Below are 19,021 nucleotides of genomic sequence, written 5' to 3'. Positions count from 1 at the left end.
AGACCTCCTGCCTGTGCCTCCTGCCTGCTGAGATTACAGATGTGAGCCATCACTCTTTTTTCCTCTTTCCGTGTCTGGAAGAGTAGATTTGCAGACTGAGGCTGTAGCTCAGTGGGTAGAGTGCTTGCCTAGCAGGCACAAAAGTCCTAGACTGAATAAACAGAGCTTGGTGGTGCATACCTGTAATCGCAGCATAAGGAGGTAGGAGGAGGAAGATCAGCAAAATGAGATGGAGGCAAGCCTGAGCTACATGAAACCCTATTTCAAAAGCTGAATGGTGGTGTATGTCCTTAATCCCAACACTAGGGAAGCAAAGGCAGGTGAATCTGAGTTCAAGGCCAGCCTGGTCTATAGAGAGAGAGTGCTAGAACAGTCAGAGTTATATGGAAAAACCATGTCTCAAAGGGGAAAAAAACTAACTGAAAAATAAGAAAGAAAAAAAATCAATCACCACCAACACTTCCAAAACAATTAAATCTGTGTTATGCTGGGAGACAGCACAGGGCCATGCAACTCAATGTCAGAAACCCATTGTCTCAGGGTCCTAGAAATTGTGGGCCCAGAAATGGAAAGGATCTTAGCCTGGGCCCTGTTTCAGCTCACTATATCACTGTATTACTGTAACACTGTGTTACTGTATTACTGTAATGCTGTATTACTGTAACACTGTAGCACCGTATTACTGTAACATTGTATTGTTGTATTACTGTAGCACTGCATCACTTTATCACTGTTACACTGTGTCACTGTCACACTGTATCACTGTTACTGTATCATTGTCCCTGTAACACTGAATCACTGTGCTACTGTAACTGTATCAGTGTGCTACTGTAACACTATCATTGTCCCTGTAACACTGTATCACTGTGCTACTGTAACACTGTTACTGTAACACTGTATCACTGTGTTACTGTAACACTATCACTGTGCTACTGTAACACTGTATCACTGCATTACTGTAACACTATTGTCCCTGTAACACTGTATCACTTTGCTACTGTAACACTGTATTACTATAACACTGTATCTCTGCATTACTGTAAAAATATCATTGTCCCTGCAACACTGTATCACTTTGCTACTGTAACACTGTATCACTGCATTACTGTAATACTATGGTCCCTATAACACTGTATCACTGTGCTACTGTAACACTATCACTGCATTACTGTAACACTATCATTGTCACTGTTACACTGTGTCACTGTGCTACTGTAACACCATATAGCTGTATCACTGCATTACTGAAACATTGTATCATTGTCACTGTAACACCGTGTCACTGTGTTACCGGAACACTGTGTCACTGTATTAGTCATTCACTCACAAAGCACTGTCACCTGTCTCCTGTGGCATGTCTCCAGATAGCAGTTTTTACAGAATGTGTTAGGATTCCTCTTGTGGTAGCTTCAAACATGTGGGACACTATTGCCCCAGACAATACTTTGGTTTAACATATCCCCTTTTCAAATCACCACTGTGCACAAGAACAGACCATACATCACTTGGAGCTGGTGTAGTTGTGATGTCCTTGGTGCCTTCTGACACAATCCTTGGCCAGTTCTCTAGGCAACAACAGACATACATGCCTGGGCTTTCTAGAGTGTCAGGGTGTTGCAGCCTGGCTGGGCCATTCAGAAGATATCCCTCACAAAGGATGATAAATAATGGGTAACATTGGTGGCCAACTTGAGATACCTGGGAAGAGGGGTTCTTGACTGAAGAACTGGCTCCTTCTGACTAGGTTGTCTCCATGTCTGAGGTATTTTCTTGATTCCTAATTGATGCTGGAGGGGACAGACTATGGGCAATAATATCCCTAGGCAGGTGGGCCTAGGCTGTGGAAGGTGTGTGAACTTGACCTTGAGGGCAAGTCTGTAAGCAACAGTTCTCTGAAGTTTCTGCTCCCGGTTCTTCCCTGCTTGGAAGTTCCTGCCCTGATTTCCCCCAAGGGTCCATTTGCAAGCATTAAACTGAAATAAAGTCTTTCTTTTCCGAGTTGTTTTTGGTTATGGTGTTTAACACAGCAACAGAAAACAAACTAGGACAGAGTTCATGATCAACCCGTGGCCCTGGCAAAGATAGATGTCAGGGACCACTGTGTTAATGGGGACGTTTAAGGAGAATAGTGACTGAGACACCCAGTCCTGACACAAAGCAACAGGAAGCTCTTTCCATTTTATTCCTACTGTTCTGTTAGTGGTCCACACAATTGCATGGCCTAGTGACAGTTGTGGGCATGTTAGTTTTTGCAAGTTTATTCGGACATTCATTGGATTCATAGGACAGAATTGACTAGAAATTTCTTAGAAAGGTTGTCATTGCTCAACATGAGGCTGTAAAACCAATGTTATTCTTTTATTGAGAGAGAGAGAGAGAGAGAGAGAGAGAGAGAGAGAGAGAGAGAGAGAGAGTGAATGCATGTGTGTATATGTCCCGTGATCATGCAGAGGTCAGAGCACAGCTGCAGGAGTCAGTTCTTGCGCCACCATGTAGCTTCTTGTTATTGAAAAATCATCAGGCATGGAGGCCAGTGCCTTTACCCTGGGAAGCCTCTTGCTGGCTCTGTGCACAAAGTTTAAGCAGTTTATGTAATTGCAAAGTGACTCTCTTCCTGGTAGGTCAGCATCTTCAATGAACAAATGGGCAGTTATACATGCATTTTGCCTTTCTCCCCATTTGTGTGTGTGTGTGTGTGTGTGTGTGTGTGTGTGTGTGAGAGAGAGAGAGAGAGAGAGAGAGAGAGAGACAGACAGACAGACAGACAGACAGACAGACAGACATTTATTTTTTATGTGGATGGAGGTTGTTTTGCTTGAACGCATGTCTGTGTATCACTTGTGTGTTCCCAGGAAACCAGGAGAGGGCATCAAATTCCTTTGATTTAGACTTAGTAGAGGTCATCTCTCCACCATATCTAAATTTTGACAAATGTATTTATTTATGCAACCAATGTCCAGTCACAATATTTTATCATCCTAGAATATTCCTTTATGCCCCTCCCAACCCCCCTCCCCAGTTAAAACAACTATTCTCCTCACTTCTCTCCCCATAGTTTAGTTTGGCATAAACAATTACACACAAATGATCCATACAGTATACATTCCTTTCTGAATTAATGTAGGAGGGCCTGCCCAGCCCACTATGGGCAGTACCTTGGGAGGTGGGCTGGGTAGTCTAAGAAAATCAGCCAAACTTAAACCTGAAAGTAAGCCAGTGAGTAGCATTTCTTTACTTATGATGAAAATAGCAAGATGCAGGGGCAGAAACAGAGCAGTCAGATCTGAGCACAAGGCTGGAGAGATGTCTCCTGCAGAGGGCCCATGTTCAATCCCTAGTACCCACCATGTTGATGGCTCACATTCATCTGTAGTTCCAGCTCTGTTTGTGACTTCATCTCTCATCCATGTCACTATATCCTATGATAACAGTCACTGTTTGCTAGTTTTTGTTTTTAAGGCATGGTTTCATGCAGCCAGGCTGGCTTCAATCTCCTTATGACCTTGAACTTCCACAGGCAGAATCCTAACACACTCCATCTATATAGCTAAAGCTCCCATTAGCACAGCGGTCCCTGACATCAGTATTTGTCTGCCAAGGCCATGAGCTGATCTTGACAGGGCAATACCATCCCTAAGCTGTGATATGACACCACCACTGTCCATTACAATAATATGACGGTAGTTGCTCAACAGATAGGCAGCCGTTTTTGAGGACTTGGGTCCCTACATCAGTATCTCTGCCAAGGCCACGAAGTGCTCATGAGCGTTTATGTTTGCAGGGCTGGGGATGGAACCTAGGGCATTGTTCATGCCAAGGAAGTATTCTACCAGTAAACTAACCTCCAGTTTGACACATTAAAAAAAAATATGTAGCTTGGGTTGGCTTTGAATTTAACTCCTTTCTACCTCAGCCTCTTATGTGCTGGGATTACAGGCATGCACCACCAATCCTGTTACTTTTTTTTTTCCTCCCTAAGACAAGGTTTCTTTATATAACCTCTAGTTGTCCTGGAACTTACTCTGAAGACAAGGCTGACATTGAACACAGAGTCCCACCTACCTCTGCCTCCCAAGTGCTGGTGATAAAGGCTACTGCCTGGCTTTGTTTATGCATTTTTTTGTGGAAATCTTTGAGGGTTTTTTGTTGTAGTTTCCTATTTCTTTTGGTACTTAGCTTAAGTGGATCTGATTGATTACAAGACTTTCTCTTCCCGTGACAGGGTCTCTCACTAAATTTAGGGCCTACCAACTGAGTTAGACTGCCTGGCCAGCAAGTCCCAGGAATCCTATTTCTCCAGTGCTGGGCTACAATCCCAGTGTATTGGTGTGCCCAGCTTTTTCACAGATTCTAAGGATTTTGTTTGATTTTATTTTGTATCTGTACATGCATACACTCCCAGACGCTGGAGCTGGAGATACCAATGTAGTCACCCCAATGTAGGTATTAAGAACTGAACATGGAGGCCCTGTAAGAACAGCAAACATGCTAAATCACTGGACCATCTCTCCAGCCCTTGGTACTCAGGTCTGATTGTACTATCTTGATGTGCCTGAGTCTTGCTGTTTTTATCAGTACATGGATGAGCAACAGTTCATACCAAGAGTTACTTTAAGAGTGCTGTTCTACACAAGCATCTGAGTCCCAAGTGAGCAGGGGATCTATCCCTGGAGGTGACAGAGGGTTTGTTCATTTAACCTGGTATTTGCATACCAAGTTATTCTGCAGCAAGCACACTTGTACGGCAGTCACTGCAGCACTGGTCAGAAGGCAGATTACCTATGGCCTGAGGTTGACTGAATAAGGCTCTTCCCTCTGTGCTTGTCTCCTTTCCCATCACAGAAGTTTCTAGGTGGCAGGCAACCTGATGACAACCTCAGATGTGAGGAAGGGGACTTGATTAGTGTAAGGTGGGAGAGGAATGGTTAAGCTAGTGTGTGTGTGTTGGGGGGAGGTGGAGTCTGGGGCCTTACTAACCAGTGCTCCAGCCATTTCTGCCAACAGGAAGTTGTGGCTAGTCAAGATCGTGTTGGTCATCTTATCAGGGTCACCTTATAAGCTCTAAGTTCAATCAGGCCAACAGCCACCATCTCCTTAGTCCATGCCTGACCCAACCCGTATGTCAGATTTTGATTCCAAAGCTGAGTTAAAGCCACGGGCACTTGGATACTGTGACTATAGGAACCTGGTACAGCCTGAATAGGAACTTTGGAAGAGGGTACCACCAATCTGAAACTGGTAGTTGTGTAGTGGGAGGAGGAAGTCAGCAACAAACATTACTCACCTGCAAGTGAAAACATGCACTACCACCCCTTCCCAATTCACAAAACACAGCGACATCACAGCTGCTGTTTGAGGCCAAGGGCAGCTCTGAATCCCAAACACAGCACTGCTAATTTTAGATAATTTGCAGACTTTCTAGGCATTCTTAAAGTGGTCAAATTGGCTTTTCCTCTGCTGAATGGGTGTAGGTGACACACAGGCTGACTGGATTATTCGGTTGAGTAAACTTCCCTTCCTTCAGATACCAAGCCCTTCCAACCCTGAGCTCAAAGACCCGGGCTGGCCTTAAACTATAGTGTTGGGATCCCAAACCCGGGCCACACCTTGCTTTGAGTTCTGATTATAGGCAGACGGATCTGGTAGCAAGTGGTTCTGTTGAAAACCAATTTGGATACCCAGAGCAGGCTGATTTAAACCACTTTGCTCTCAGCCCAGGGAGCAAATCAGAGCCAGACTTTTCTGGGGCTATGGTAGAACACACCTGCCAAGCTCAGCTTTCAGTGGAAGAGCTTAGTCCCTTCACCTACATAGCTCTCACCATCTGAGAGACCCTCCTAGCATACAAACTAAAATTGAGCATGATGTATATAGCCTTTCTAGGTCTTGTTGGCTTTCCCACTCATGAGCTCCTTTGGGATTTAGACACCCACCATCTGGGAGTTTCTTTTGCTATTTTACATGTACTATAACACATAGTGAAAAATGGCTGAGTGTTTTCTCACAAAGATGGCCACAGGCTTTGGGGGTGCCTACTGACATGAAGCCTCAAAGTTCCAAAGGACCTTGGATTATGTAGAACCTCAGATATAAGCTAGACAGAGCTAATAGAAGAGCGTGTATGGAAAAGATAACAGAACTCGGAGTCAGGATGTAGACCCCAGAGTTATACATCTCCCACTCCACCAAATGCAAATGACAGGTCTAGCTCAAGAACCTGCATTTTTAACAAGTGTAAAGTATGGCCCATGGCTCAGCATCCATGCATCAGGAAGGTTCTTAGGAACCTCAGTTCCTATCTGTTCCCAGGACTTCCAAAAAGTTGGCAAGGTCCACCTCTTATCTGACAAGCCCTCCACACACAAACTCCATGAAATCCTCAAACATTGGCCTAAGGAAATGCTTAATCCAGAAAGGCGGTAAGGGAAATAAATCCTCAAGACTCCTACCTCATCAGGCCCATGGCTTGCTGAGGGGAGTGAATGCTGACTGCAAGGAGAAAAAGACTCAGAGACCCAGGAAGGGTCTGTAGCTTCCTCCTTCTTTATTTGACACTTGGTAGATGACACATAGATCTACACTGTTAAATAATTATTAAAATACCGACCAGGAGGCCCTGGCCCAGAGCTCCAAACCAGAAGCAAATAAGGAATGGGGGTGATGGGCCGGCGGTATTTCTCCAACATCACCAAAACCCATAAAATGAGGCTTTTGAATCCTTCCAGGGCCAGACCAGGGCTTGGGCCCTTGGGTTAACCCAGGTACCCCAGGCTGCATCTTTCAAGGCAAGGTAACCAGCAAGGGTCTGGAGGGAACAGCCAGCCGAATCCAGACAGACAGACCCAAATGGAAGGAGGGTGGGACAGGTGCTGTCCAGCTGGAGACATGATGCAGCGAAGGCAGGCTGAGGGGAGAGGCTGGGGGCAGCATTGCAGTAATGTGGGAGTGCAGCCCCAGGGTCCTGTCCTGAGTGGCTGGTCAGGTGTCAGCTGGCAGTCTCCAGGTGGCATTCCTGACCCAAGCCTGGCTGAGGGCTCACACGTTGTGGGTCCTCTTGGTGAGCTGGGGCTCCTCATCTACCAGCTTGGACTTGAGGTGCTCCTTGTAGGCTAGGATGTCTCCAGGCCACTTGGTGATTGTCTGCTTCTCACAGACCCAAATCTCCTGTGCAACCTGAAAGCAGATGCTGGACTTGATCTGGCCAGTCCTAGGCACCCTTCCCACTGCCAGCACTGGGCTTTCCCAAAATAACGGCTTCTCTTGAGGCCTCAAACTACATCCAGCTTATTCTCACTAATAAATGGGCTCTTTGGGACATCTTACCCAGAGCATTCTGGAATTTTCTAAGCTAGATCCTGCTCTGCCACCCTTCCCTCCACTTTCAGGTCCCTGGCAGGCCCCTGGTTATTCAGGGGCTTCATGTTTTTCTACCCTAGCTTCTTAAGAAGCCCAGAAAAGGCTAGTAACCTTTCCTCCTCCTTTTAATCCAAATTCTTCTTAATACAACACTTACTTTTGGGCTGAAGAATCTCGTGAGATTAGTAAGAGAGACTTCCAAGTTAACTGCTATCCTGAGTCATGAGAACTGGCCACTGGACCTGAGCCCCTGCTCTGAAGTTAGCAGATGTGGTTCTGCCCTCTATGCTCCACATCTGTGCCTCCCTCAGGCCACACCTCACCTGCTGGATGAGTCTGAAGTCATGGCTGACTAGCATCATGCCACCCTCAAACTCATTGATGGCATCTGCCAGAGCATCAATGGTCTCGATATCCAGGTGATTGGTAGGCTCGTCCAGAAAGAGCATGTGAGGGTTCTGCCAGGCCAGCCAGGCCAGACACACTCGGCACTTCTGCCCATCCGACAGGTTCCGGATTGGGCTCACCTAGAAGAACCATGACATAGGATTTGACGTTGGCATTGCAGGTGCTATGCAGCAGGAGACTTCTTTTCCTGGATCTTGTTACCATTATTGCATTTTTTTTTCTTAGCAAGACATGAGCTTAGGATGACCCGAGATCATACAGCAGACAGTAGCCAGGGCTCTGGATGGCTCAGTGGTTAAGAACATCAGGTTCTTCCAGAGGACCACGGTTCAAATTCCAGCACCCATATGACAGTTCACAACCATCTGTAATTCCAGTTCCAGGGTATCTGACATACTCATACAGACATACATAGAAGCAGAATGCTAAGAAGCATGAGTGCCTCTCACTCTTAGAACATAAGTCCTTGTGCAATGACACGATCCAGTGACCCTGCAGTTTCATGTCTGTTTTCTAGGTTGCAATTTCCTTTGCTCCTCCCTCAAGCACTCTGGCTCAGGAGCCTCTCAGAGTCCCATTCGCTGATCTTTCCCACAACCCCATAGAGCATGACACCACAGAGGAAAGGAGTGGAGGAGTTGGAATCACCTCCAAACCTACGTGTGACGACAGATTCCGATGACATCTGGCAGTAGCTGTTGAGCCATCTTGGGTCATTCCCACCCCTCCTCTCTTACCTGCTGTTTCCCAGTGAGGCCATATCTCCCAATGATCTTCCTCATCTCCTCCTTCTCCTTGATCTCTGGGTAGCACTTCATCATGTACTCCAATGGTGAAAGGTCCAGGTCCAGCTGCTCCTGTAAGTGCTGCAGAGAAAGCAAGGCCACCACATTTGAGGGAACCTCCTCCAAAAGGATGCCACTTGGTGTGACAGGGGCATACCCTAAAAGCCGCCGCCCTAGGAGCCTTTCTAGATACTTGCTCAGGATACAAGAAAGCAGGGAGGAGTTATGTTCCCAGGAGGGGTTGTTCCCTTCTTCCACCCTGACCCCCAACCTTGACCCCAGGTCTGTACCTGATGGTAACGCCCTATCTTGACATGAGAATGCTTCCGGATCATTCCATCTGTAGGCAGAAGCTAGGGAAGAGTATTAAGTACAATCAGGGGCGAAAATCCCAGACAGAAGCAAACACATATACTGAACAGGGCACAAACCACCCCCTAATTGATCTACTGTGCTAGATAACACACAGACTACCATCTAGGCACTCTTGAGTGTTAGGAGGGGCTGTGCAGATCTCAATGGATAAAGGCACTGGCTGTTAAGCCTGAAAACCTGAGTTGATCTAGAACCTACAAGGTGGAAGGCGAGAACTCCCACATGAATGTGCACACAATAAAACAAATGTAAAGTATATACTTGGGAAGACTCACTAACAGACTCTTTGGGGAAGTGAAGGCCACAGTAGCTTACTAGACAGGCCAGGTCCATTGTATAAAACATTAATAAAGCACATGATGGAGGCAACACACGTTCTCAAAAGAAACGCCACTGTACAATTGTCTTCAATGCATGCACTGTCATACAGAGTCCTTCCCACCCCTCCCACCGGGAGGTCATCCCTGGCCTCAGCACTGCTGCAGCCCCTCCACATGGCTCACTCAACCACCAAGGCACTCACTCACACGCTCCCTTCTTCCTCAACGCAGGTCCGAGTAGAAGCCATGTCAAGCCACCTTAGCACCATACCTCTCCAGTTAGCAGCTTCAACAGAGTGGACTTCCCTGCTCCATTGGGCCCTACCAGAGCCACTCGTGTGTCAAGGTCAATGCCAAATTCTAGATTATTGTAGATGCAAGGCTGAGGTGGGTAAAGAGAGAGGAACAAAGGTTAGAAGTTGGATTGCTGCCTGGTGTGCCAACCCCACAGGTGGGAAGAACAGAGAGGCCATTACTGTCAAAGTTGATCCAACCCACTGCTTCCATCTGCTAAACTTGACAGTAGTCTCCTCTCTGGCAAAGTCAGCAGACGCACTCAGCAACAACAGGAGACGTTCCTGTTGCTGAAACTGCCCATGCACAGCACACCCAGCCTAGCTACACACAGCACACTGTACTCACCCCGTCTTTTGTATACTTGAAGCTCACGTTCTGCACCATGATGACAGGTGGTGGGATCTTACCACACGGTGGGAAATAAAATGACAGCGTCTAGAGGGGAGGCATTTTCAGGTCAGGGTTTTTTCTTAAATTCATGCTCCAGTCAGTCACCTAACCACAGCAATCACACCTCACCTTGTCACTCACAACCCTCTCTGTCAGTCCAGATGCCATCATTTTCTGTAGTGTTTTCTCTTTGCTTTGGGCCTGCCTGGCCAGCTTGGCACTGCCATGTCCAAACCTGGCAATATAGTTCTGCAAGAGACCAGAAGGAGGATTGGAGTGGGTGCAGGAGACAGGAAGGGGCTTGAAGTGCTTGCAGTAGACCAGGAGGGGACTTGAACTGTGCACAGGAAACAGGAAGCAGCAACTTAACCCTAGAGTAAGAAATGACCCACATTTTCCCTGGCTCTAGCCCCTTTCACCCCCACCTAGGAGAGAGTAGTGTAGCTTCCCTACCTTCATGTGTGCTATCTGGTCCTGCTCCCAGTGAAACCTCTTCATCTGGTTCTCTTCCAGCTCCAGCCGTGTCTTCACATACTGATCATAATTACCCTGTGGGGAAATGCCCCAGGCAAGGGGCAGCTTTTACCCAGGGCTCACTGGGTTCTCACTCGGGGTAGAGGGAGAGAGAGCCCTACTCACTGGCTGCTGCTCCAAGGCTGAGCAATAAACAGGAACGGCGTTACAGCAGCACATGCTAACAGAACCTGCTGCTTATTTTTGTAGGGCTGAGGGCGGAACCTAGAGCACGGCTCATGTTAGGCAAGGGTGTAAGCACTAAGCCATGCTTCAGCCACCCAGAAATGTATGGGTGTATATTTTCAATTCCATGCCCCTTGCTCAGCCAGGCCAAGCTCATGGTAAATCCTAAGGTTAACCAGAAGAACCCAGTATCATCAGAAGCCCTGAACACAGACATGAGGACACCATGAAGCTCAGGCCCTCAACCATCCCTAACTGCTCACACCAGACTCTGAAGCCACATATGGATAAGGACTGTCTCCCAGAGAAAACAAACCAACTGGACGTTGTTCAGATCATGCTTTGGATTGCCATGGTTTCTATCTGAGCCAAAGCCTAAGACTCAAGCTAGCTGTCCATTAAAAAGGCCTAACAAACAAGTCAGGATCTCCACACAATGGTCATACTATGTAAGCATACTAAAGAGGCAGACTATATGTTCATCTAGAAAGGCAGTTACTAATTTAAAAAGTAACCTGAAAAACAGAATGATCATTAAGGATTATAGAATAAGGGCTAGAGATGGCTCATTGGTTAAGAGCACTGACTGCTTTTCCAAAGGACCCGAGTTCAATTCCCAGCAACCACACAGTAGCCCACAATCATCTGTAAATCAGACCCTTTTCTGGCCTTCATGGGCACTGGAATGCACAAATACTCATATACATAAAATACACATAAAAAAAAAAAAAAAAAAAAACCAAGCAGATTCCAAATAACTAAAGATAAAGGATGCATCCATATGACATTTTCTACAAATGATTGCAAACATCCAGTTTTGGAAGGCAATACTAGAAACTACTAATGCTCCACAATGACTGTGACTAGGAAGACATCCATGTTTCCCTTTCCCTAGTAGAGACTGATGCTCACTGTGGAATTCAGGTTGATATGACACTCATCAGCCAACATAGTGCAGGGATCATGTAGATGCTACTGCACCTATTTTTTCATTAAAACACTTTATTACAAGTCTCTTATGTAGTGATGTGTGTTTTTCATTTGATTCCCAGCATCCACAGCAGGTGCTTAGAACTGCTCTGGCCTAAGCACGATCTGTACTGTTCTCACCTGCACAAACCCACACACAGGTACACATTGTTAAAAATAGTGATAAAACTAACTATTTTTTAAGATAAAAAAGGCAAGGCACAACAGTGAGACTGCTAAGATACTAGCTTATTTTCTTGTGTACCAAGTTGTCACAATAGTAAAGGCAGCAGCAAAACACACACACACACACACACACACACACACACACACACAGCAGCTGCCAACTGTGGCCTATGGGCAGAAGCAAAGGCTTTGGGACTAAAATAAAATGGGTTAATAAATTCAAAGAGTTAGTAAGCACAGGAGCCAAGGCCCACTCACTGTGTAATACTTCAGTTTCTTGTTGTGCATGTGGATGATATTGGTACAGACCCCATTCAGGAAGTCCTGGGAATGGGACACAAGGACCAGGATGCGCTTGAAACTGTGAAACCAAAGAGCCAATCAGGAAGGTCTCAAGTCAAAGATGGTCACAAAAAGCTACATGGCAAGTCCCAGGAAGCCCTTACTCCCACCCTTAGTGAACCCAAGTGCCCTTGAAGCTTCTGCAGCCAGCAAGGACACAGGCAATGCTGCATTCCTTCAGGAAGGGGGCTCCTGGAGCCTTTCAGTTAAGACAGTCCGAGGCAATGGAGTCAGGATGGGCGCAGAAGTGATGTCAACAATCTGTATATATAAATACAGATAGGTATCCAGAGCTGTGGGTAGGGTCAACCCAAACAGTTTTTTTTTTTTTTTTTTTTTTTTTTTTAAAAAGACAGCACTAAGGAGCACTAAGGCAGCTCCCATTTCTTTTTAAAGTTGAGACAATATTTACTATTATATTTCTTTATCACCACCATAAATTTAAGCATTAGACTCACTTTACATGACTTATGTACACTTATGTGCACATGCACAGACAAAAACATTTTCTTTAGTGAAGATGCTGTATTTTGGACACAGGAAAACAAAAAGACTTAAACCTACCCCATTGAAACAGAAAGGGCAGTCTGACTACACTGGCACTGCTGTATCTTGCCTGTCTCTGGCCTCCCTTCATACACACTCATCAGGGCAGCTTCTAGCACCTAGTTCCTTTGTACTCTGCTACTGAGTACACAGCTTCTTACGTCTTAAGTTCCTCTTCCAGCCACACGCAGGCATCCAGGTCCAGGTGGTTGGTAGGCTCGTCCAGAAGCAGCATGAAGGGCCGAATAAAGAGGGCTCTGAGGATGCAAAGGAAACAGGCATCTTAAATGTTAAAGGGAAGGTGCAGCTTTCCTGTCACGATGCTGCTCAGGGCTGGGCCGAATCCTTAAGCCAATCCATCTGTTTTCTACCTCAGAGGAAGAAAGGGCTCCAGAGTTCAGGACTGACAGTAAGGTAGAAAGTGTAAGGAACTCGGACTGTAGGAAGGCTGAGAAGACCCTTTGCATCTGAGGGTTGTGATGGCAGCTAGGGAGCACCAGAGGCACGAGAGGAAACAAGTTACTAAAGCAACAAGCTTCTAGGTTAGATTACTTGATGGGGTGACAGACTCCAAGTGGCCAAAGAATGTTCTTTTTTTATACTGGTAAACCAAGGCTGAAACACTGGCTTCCAGGCACAGTCACCAGACTTGGGGCAGTTGGTAAGAGTACTTCTGAACATCACATTCCAGCCTGCACTGAGAGAGCTCCTGAACTAGTGAGAGCAACTTCTGGTTAGCAAGTGGAGTCACCACACTCATGTTCTAAGACATGGAGGCAACTCTCAGGGGCCATGGGGCAGCCTCACCAACTTGCTTCCCAGGAGCAGGCTTCAGTATGGTGTGGACTCCCCACAGAGAGGTGTTAAGAGGGAGTAAATGCATCTGAATGTTGGTGCTTAGGTAAAGCCTCTTTAAGGTGAGCAGGATTAGACAGTCATCAGGATAGATAGAGCCCAAGCAGGACACATTTCATGGCTTTGTAAGGAGAGACAAGAAGACAGACACACGAACTTCCTTATCTCTCACCACATGAAGCCTACACCACACTTCACTACACTCCAGGATCCACTACATCAGCTGAGCTCCCCTGACCTTGTGCCTCTAGAGCCATAAACAAAAATGTGCCTATTTTGTTTACTGTGTGCAGCCTGAGATACTTCATTATTATAAGAGAAAACACTCATTTCAGCTCCCTGGGGAGGGCGCTGGTGTAATACAGGACAGCAAACTCACTTTAACCACAAGTTTACAGGGGTAAAAAGGACAGGCAGCACCAATGCTGTCCAATATTATACTATCATAAAAAATTAGCAGGATAGAATCACAGAAGGGATCAAGGTGACACTTCACTACCATTTTACTTGGGTCTACTGGACCATGTGCTGAGAACCAGCACAGAGAATGGAAGTATTTGTAAGTACTTCAGCCAGGACACTGAGTCCACATTACATCATAATGGCTAGCTCATCTGACAACATACTGAACATGATCCCTGTTCCACATTCCTGCCAGAGTGAACACTGCCCTCTGAGAGATGGTATGATGGAAGAGGGAGCTCACCTAGCGAGGGCAACCCTCATCCGCCAGCCACCACTGAAGTCTTTCAGCTTCTTGCGCTGCATGGCAGGTGTGAAACCCAAGCCGTGTAAGATCCTTGAGGCCCTCATCTCAGCTTTGTCAGCATCCAGCTCTTCCAGCCGTTCATAGAGCTCCATGAGCTTCTCACACTCCGCATCCTCATGAGCCAAGCGCTCAGCCTCCCTCTCCAGCATGGCCCGCTCTGTGTCCACCTCCATCACACACTGCAAGGGTGTTTTTTCGCTAGGAGGCATCTCACGGGTCAGATGGTAGATGTCAATGTGCTCGGGGATGGGCACTTCACGTTTCCCAATAGCAGAGAGCAGCATGGACTTTCCTAAGTGGGGGCAGAAGACACTCAGCCATTTTCACCCCCATTCTTTTGCACCTGTTCCTAACAGGCAAACCAGGATCCCCATTTTGTAAGTCACGCAGTCTCAGGATTTCCTTTCCAATATCCCTTCAAGTCTAGTTTTACAGTGCCTGTGAAATCCTGTTCATTTAGAAAGGCTTCACACCACTACGCTTCACCCTCGCTCCCCCCACCAACCTCTCTAGCACCTTCTGTCAAAAAAATACTCCCGTGATACACACTACACACAGTTCTGTGTCATGAGCCCCTTGTCCCAGGCATGTCTGGCCCACATTCATGGTATAAATTTCTTGCTTTGTTAGTGCTAAAAACATACTAAGTGACAGACAAACCAAGAAAGAGAGACCTCCTCCACCCGACCCCCAAGGGCCTCACCAATTCCATTTAAGCCTATGAGGCCATAGCGCCGGCCTGAGTTTAATTCCAGTTTGGTGTCACTGAGCAGTTCTTGGCCATGAAAGGTGAGTGAGAGGTTGATGATGTGGACGTCAGTACTGTTAGGGTGAGAAGCCAGGACGCCAGTGACAGCCCGAGCAGCAGCTTTCTTCATCTCAAAGTCTTCCAGCTCCTTGGTCAGCAAATCCACTTCTGGGGCAGATGTGGAAGGGTCAGTCAAACTTAGATCTGGGACCAACATGCAGATCCCACAGGACCTGAGCTCAGGTTATGTGAAGCCGACTCAGACAGTGCCTCTGACACAGACTTGCCTGACACCTTGCTTTCAGACAAGCTTTACTCGGAAGCCCTTTGATGCTGAGCTCTCTCTCCTCCCACTTTCCTCCCCTCCCATTCTTTCTTCCTACCACTTGACTCTATTGGTCGTTTTAAAACTCTAGTTGCTATATTCCTATTCCCATTAACACTGTATTTCTTCAAAAGTTTAGTGGTGACAGTCACATACATACACCTCAAAACACAGTCTGTCAAATCAGAATAAACTGCAATGACTAATGTAGACATAAGTGACACTGCAAAATGACACAGGAGACAGCAAATGGAAATACATATGAACTTAGTGTGTAAAAGGACAAAAACTGTGGTAAGACTCAAAGGACAGTGAGCACTCATGCACAGGACCATGAAGTCTTTGTCCTGGGCAGTGAGGACAAGAGCTAGGCTGGGATGCTAGTTACCATACACTGCCATGTCTCCCCCATACCATAGTTAACTTGAACTGTCAACTGCACAAAAGCCTGACAAGAGGCCTCAACTGGGGAACGGCTTCCGTCACGCTGGCCAGCGGCCATGGGTACAAGGCGTTTTCTTAATTCTAACGTACAGGGTCCAATTTAGTGCAGGCAGTGCAGTCTTCTAGCAGAGTGTGTGTGCTACATAAGAAAGCTGATGCCTGGTGTGGTGGTCTATGCCTTTAATTCCAGCACTCTGGAGGAAGAAGCAGGAGGATCTCTGAGTTTGAGGCCAGCCTGGTCTACAAAGCAAGTTCCAGGACAGCCAGGGTGGTTACAGAGAAACCCTGTCTTGAAAAACAAAACAAAAGTCCTCGCCTTACTTCCCTCCAAGATAGACCTGGGAATATAAGGAAAAAATGTTCTTTCACAGCAACAGAGAAAGGAAACTATAAGTATATTTTCTGAGAGCAAACTATATTTATAATGTGAGTATATTATCTAGTATGGGAAAATAAACCCCCCAAACCTAAGTAACAAAACCACAATTATATTAGAAAAGTTATAAAAAGACATGTAACAATGTATAAAGTGTTAATCATTGGTATAATCACTGTCCCTGTGACATTAAGAATACCAGATGAGTCAGGGGGTGGTGGCTCACACCTTCAATTCCTGTATCCAGGAGGCAGAGGCAGGTGGATCTCTATGAGTTCAAGGCCAGTCTGGTCTACAGAGTTCCAGGACAGCCAGGGCTACATAGAGAAACCCTCCTGTCTCCAAACATCTGCCTCCCCCTAAAAAAAAGAGTACCATATGGTAAAAATAGCCTGACATACTCACCACCACAGGTAGGAAGAAAGACAGGAAATAAGTTGCCTTCTCTTTTATTGTCTACTGCAGCACCAAGGTAGATCAAAAACTCCCATCTGTGTTTGCCACTTGAGTTCAGTTTCCTTGATCAGTAACGAGTTTTAGCTCTACGGGTGTGGGTGCCACTAAAAAGTTTCATGGCATATAAAGACATGTGTGCAATACTTTGTTTTAAGAAAAATAAGCTTAGGCTGGCCTCAAACCCTCCATCTTTTTTACCTTAGCCTCCTGAACCCAGGGATTAAAGGCCTAAGCATCTACATCTGGCGTCTGATTTTGTCTGAGACAACCAGATCAGGAAATTCACCCAACCCACCTCCATCACCTGTGGTCTCTCTGCCATTGGCCTCCTCATTTTTCTCTTCTGCCACCTGAGGTTCTGTGACAGCATCTCCATTTTCTTCATGTCCCTTTCTGGGCCGCTGTCGAGCTTTGGCAGCTTCCTTCTTTTTCGCTGCCTTCTTTTTAGCCAGATCGGAAGGCATCTTGATGAGCCACAGGGGTAGTTACTCTTCTTCCAGGAGTCTGAAGAAAAGCAAACTGATACTCAAGAATGTCTGAGCTGTATCCCATCCCTCCTTGGAATTTTCCTATCAGCCTCTGGAGCTCAACTCTTGTCCCCGCCAAGTTTGTCATGGTTTCTCACACTCTCCACCGCTCCACCAGCCTCATCTCCTCCCTTGGGGCTCGCGCGCCAATCCCCACCGCCAGCTTCACTTGAATGCGCTTTTCCCCCAGGGCCTTTAGTGAGGGACCGCTCTGCCCCTCGTCTCCAGTTTCCGAACTTGGCGCTCGCGCACCTCTGCCAGCCGCCTCCTTTTCGGTTCTTCGCCAGGAGTTCGTCCCGGACCTCCCTTCCGTCCCACTCATCCACCCCACTGACTGCAGCGCGGTTTCTCTCTGGGAACCACGAATCCTCCCCAGCGGGTCCCTAAGGGTCTTCGCGCTCGCTGCCCCAACCTCCCCCACACCTCGCTCGCCCGCGTCTCTGCCTGGGCCAGTTCTTTTCCTTTTCGGCCCTTTCCATCCCGACCCTGAGCTCTCTTCCGCTTCTCCTCCCGCTTCCTGCTCACGGGTCCGCACTCTCCTCCCCTCCGGCGCCCCTTCCCCCCCTACTCACGGGGCCTCGCCGCTCGGCCTCTGTCGCAACAGAGCTGCTCCTTGAGCTCCTCCGCGTGCGGCCGGCTCCCCAGCCAATCACGGCCCCGGGCGGCCCTTGGCGCGCTGCCGCGAGGTCTTCTGGAAAATGTAGTTCTCGAATCGTTCAAACTTAGGGGGGAACTGTCCTCTAGAACTACCAGAAATCCCAGGTGTTGCGCAGCTCTGGTGACGTCATCATAACGCGCGAGGAATCGGGTTGGGGGAGGATAAGAGTTCAAGAGTCCCGTCCTACCAAGCCGGTTTAAAGAGCTGAAAACTGCAAATCCCAGATTGCTCCTCGGAAAGGTGGGCTGGTCTTCCAGACGATACTCCACCCCCTAGCAGATAAATTTACCAGGCTGCTCTACTGGTTTAACCAGCAGGGAGTACGAAACTTCCCAGCATGCGTCGGTAGAGTGTTGTTCCAAACAATGGGAGAATAGAGTTAGAGGGTGGAGGGAAAAGACGATTGAGGTGCTGCTAGCCAGATGTGACTCTGAAAGTGAGATAGTAACCCTTTGCAGACCACGCCAACAAGGCTCTGTTCGAGAAAAGTGTCCTAGTTTCATGGAACCGAAATTACAGAGCCTAGTCCATCGCTAAACAAACTTTTTGAAAGTTGTTCTGAACCTTGGTATCTCAGACAAGAGTTTCTGGGTTCTACCAGAGCCATGCTAGTGTAATGGAAAAATCTAAAGTAAAAGGACCACTTTGCTGAGTTTAGCTCTGTGGACGCTTAACTGTAAGTTGTTTCATTTCCTTTTGAGTCTCTGTCTAAAATCTACAATAGACTTAGTGTTAGGTACATTATAAGCTGGATCTGTAGCCTCAAAAAGAAGGCAACTCTACGACCCTTGTTAACCTGTCCACGGCCCTGTACACTGGTGCCTTATTATGGATTACACTGGAGGAAGCAAACTTAACTGCCCCTGAGTGCACTCTCATAAAGTGAGTCCCTTTTCCTCTAAGGTTACCATGTTCCCAAGCTAAATAGAAACTAGGCATGAAGATGGACGTCACAGCTTCCCAACCTGCCTCCTGTGTCTTTGGTAGCACACTAATTTTAAGAAAGAAGAAAACAGGGGCTATAAAGATGGCTCAGCAGTTAAGAGCACTGACTGCTCTTCCAGAGGTCCTGAGTTCAATTCTAAGCAACCACATGGTGGCTCACAACCATCTGTAATGAGATCTGAAGCCCTCTTCTGGTGTGTCTGAAGATAACAATAGTGTACTCACATACATTAAATAAATAAATG

General features: G+C 46.9%; 1 protein-coding gene across 6 annotated transcripts; it reads right to left on the bottom strand.

Moving 5' to 3' along the window:
- Positions 1–6,519: 6,519 nt before the first annotated feature.
- LOC308435502 (ATP-binding cassette sub-family F member 2) lies at positions 6,520–17,804 on the bottom strand. Of its 6 annotated transcripts, none has more exons than XM_080936182.1 (14): positions 17,746–17,804; positions 16,942–17,150; positions 15,001–15,213; positions 14,235–14,589; positions 12,835–12,930; positions 12,044–12,146; positions 10,385–10,480; positions 10,061–10,180; positions 9,887–9,976; positions 9,516–9,626; positions 8,840–8,902; positions 8,502–8,630; positions 7,680–7,883; positions 6,520–7,173 (listed from the first exon to the last, which is right to left on the bottom strand). In XM_080936182.1, the coding sequence occupies exons 2-14, from the start codon at positions 17,108–17,110 to the stop codon at positions 7,036–7,038; spliced, it is 1,887 nt and encodes a 628-aa protein (XP_080792308.1). In that variant the 5' UTR covers positions 17,111–17,150; positions 17,746–17,804; the 3' UTR covers positions 6,520–7,035. The 6 variants fall into 6 exon arrangements, with proteins under 6 accessions (XP_080792308.1, XP_080792311.1, XP_080792312.1 ...); XM_080936185.1 differs by having other exon boundaries at positions 15,001–15,210; XM_080936186.1 differs by having other exon boundaries at positions 16,951–17,150.
- Between the last annotated feature and the right edge of the window lie 1,217 nt (positions 17,805–19,021).

This window comes from Micromys minutus (genome assembly GCF_963924665.1).
Source record: "Micromys minutus genome assembly, chromosome: 23".
Taxonomy (NCBI): Eukaryota; Metazoa; Chordata; class Mammalia; order Rodentia; family Muridae; genus Micromys; species Micromys minutus.
Note: the sequence above shows the minus strand (reverse complement) of the source record. Positions and strands in the feature narration are given on the sequence as shown.

What these genes read in the sequence shown, in the direction of transcription:
- LOC308435502 (XM_080936182.1), bottom strand. Translation starts at nt 17,110, where the DNA reads ATGCCTTCCGATCTGGCTAAAAAGAAGGCAGCGAAAAAGAAGGAAGCT. An exon ending in ATGAGGGTTGCCCTCGCTAG is followed by an intron (nt 12,931 to 14,234) that starts GTGAGCTCCCTC and finishes TTGCATCCTCAG; the next exon opens with AGCCCTCTTTATTCGGCCCT. An exon ending in ACCAGATAGCACACATGAAG is followed by an intron (nt 10,181 to 10,384) that starts GTAGGGAAGCTA and finishes GGTCTCTTGCAG; the next exon opens with AACTATATTGCCAGGTTTGG.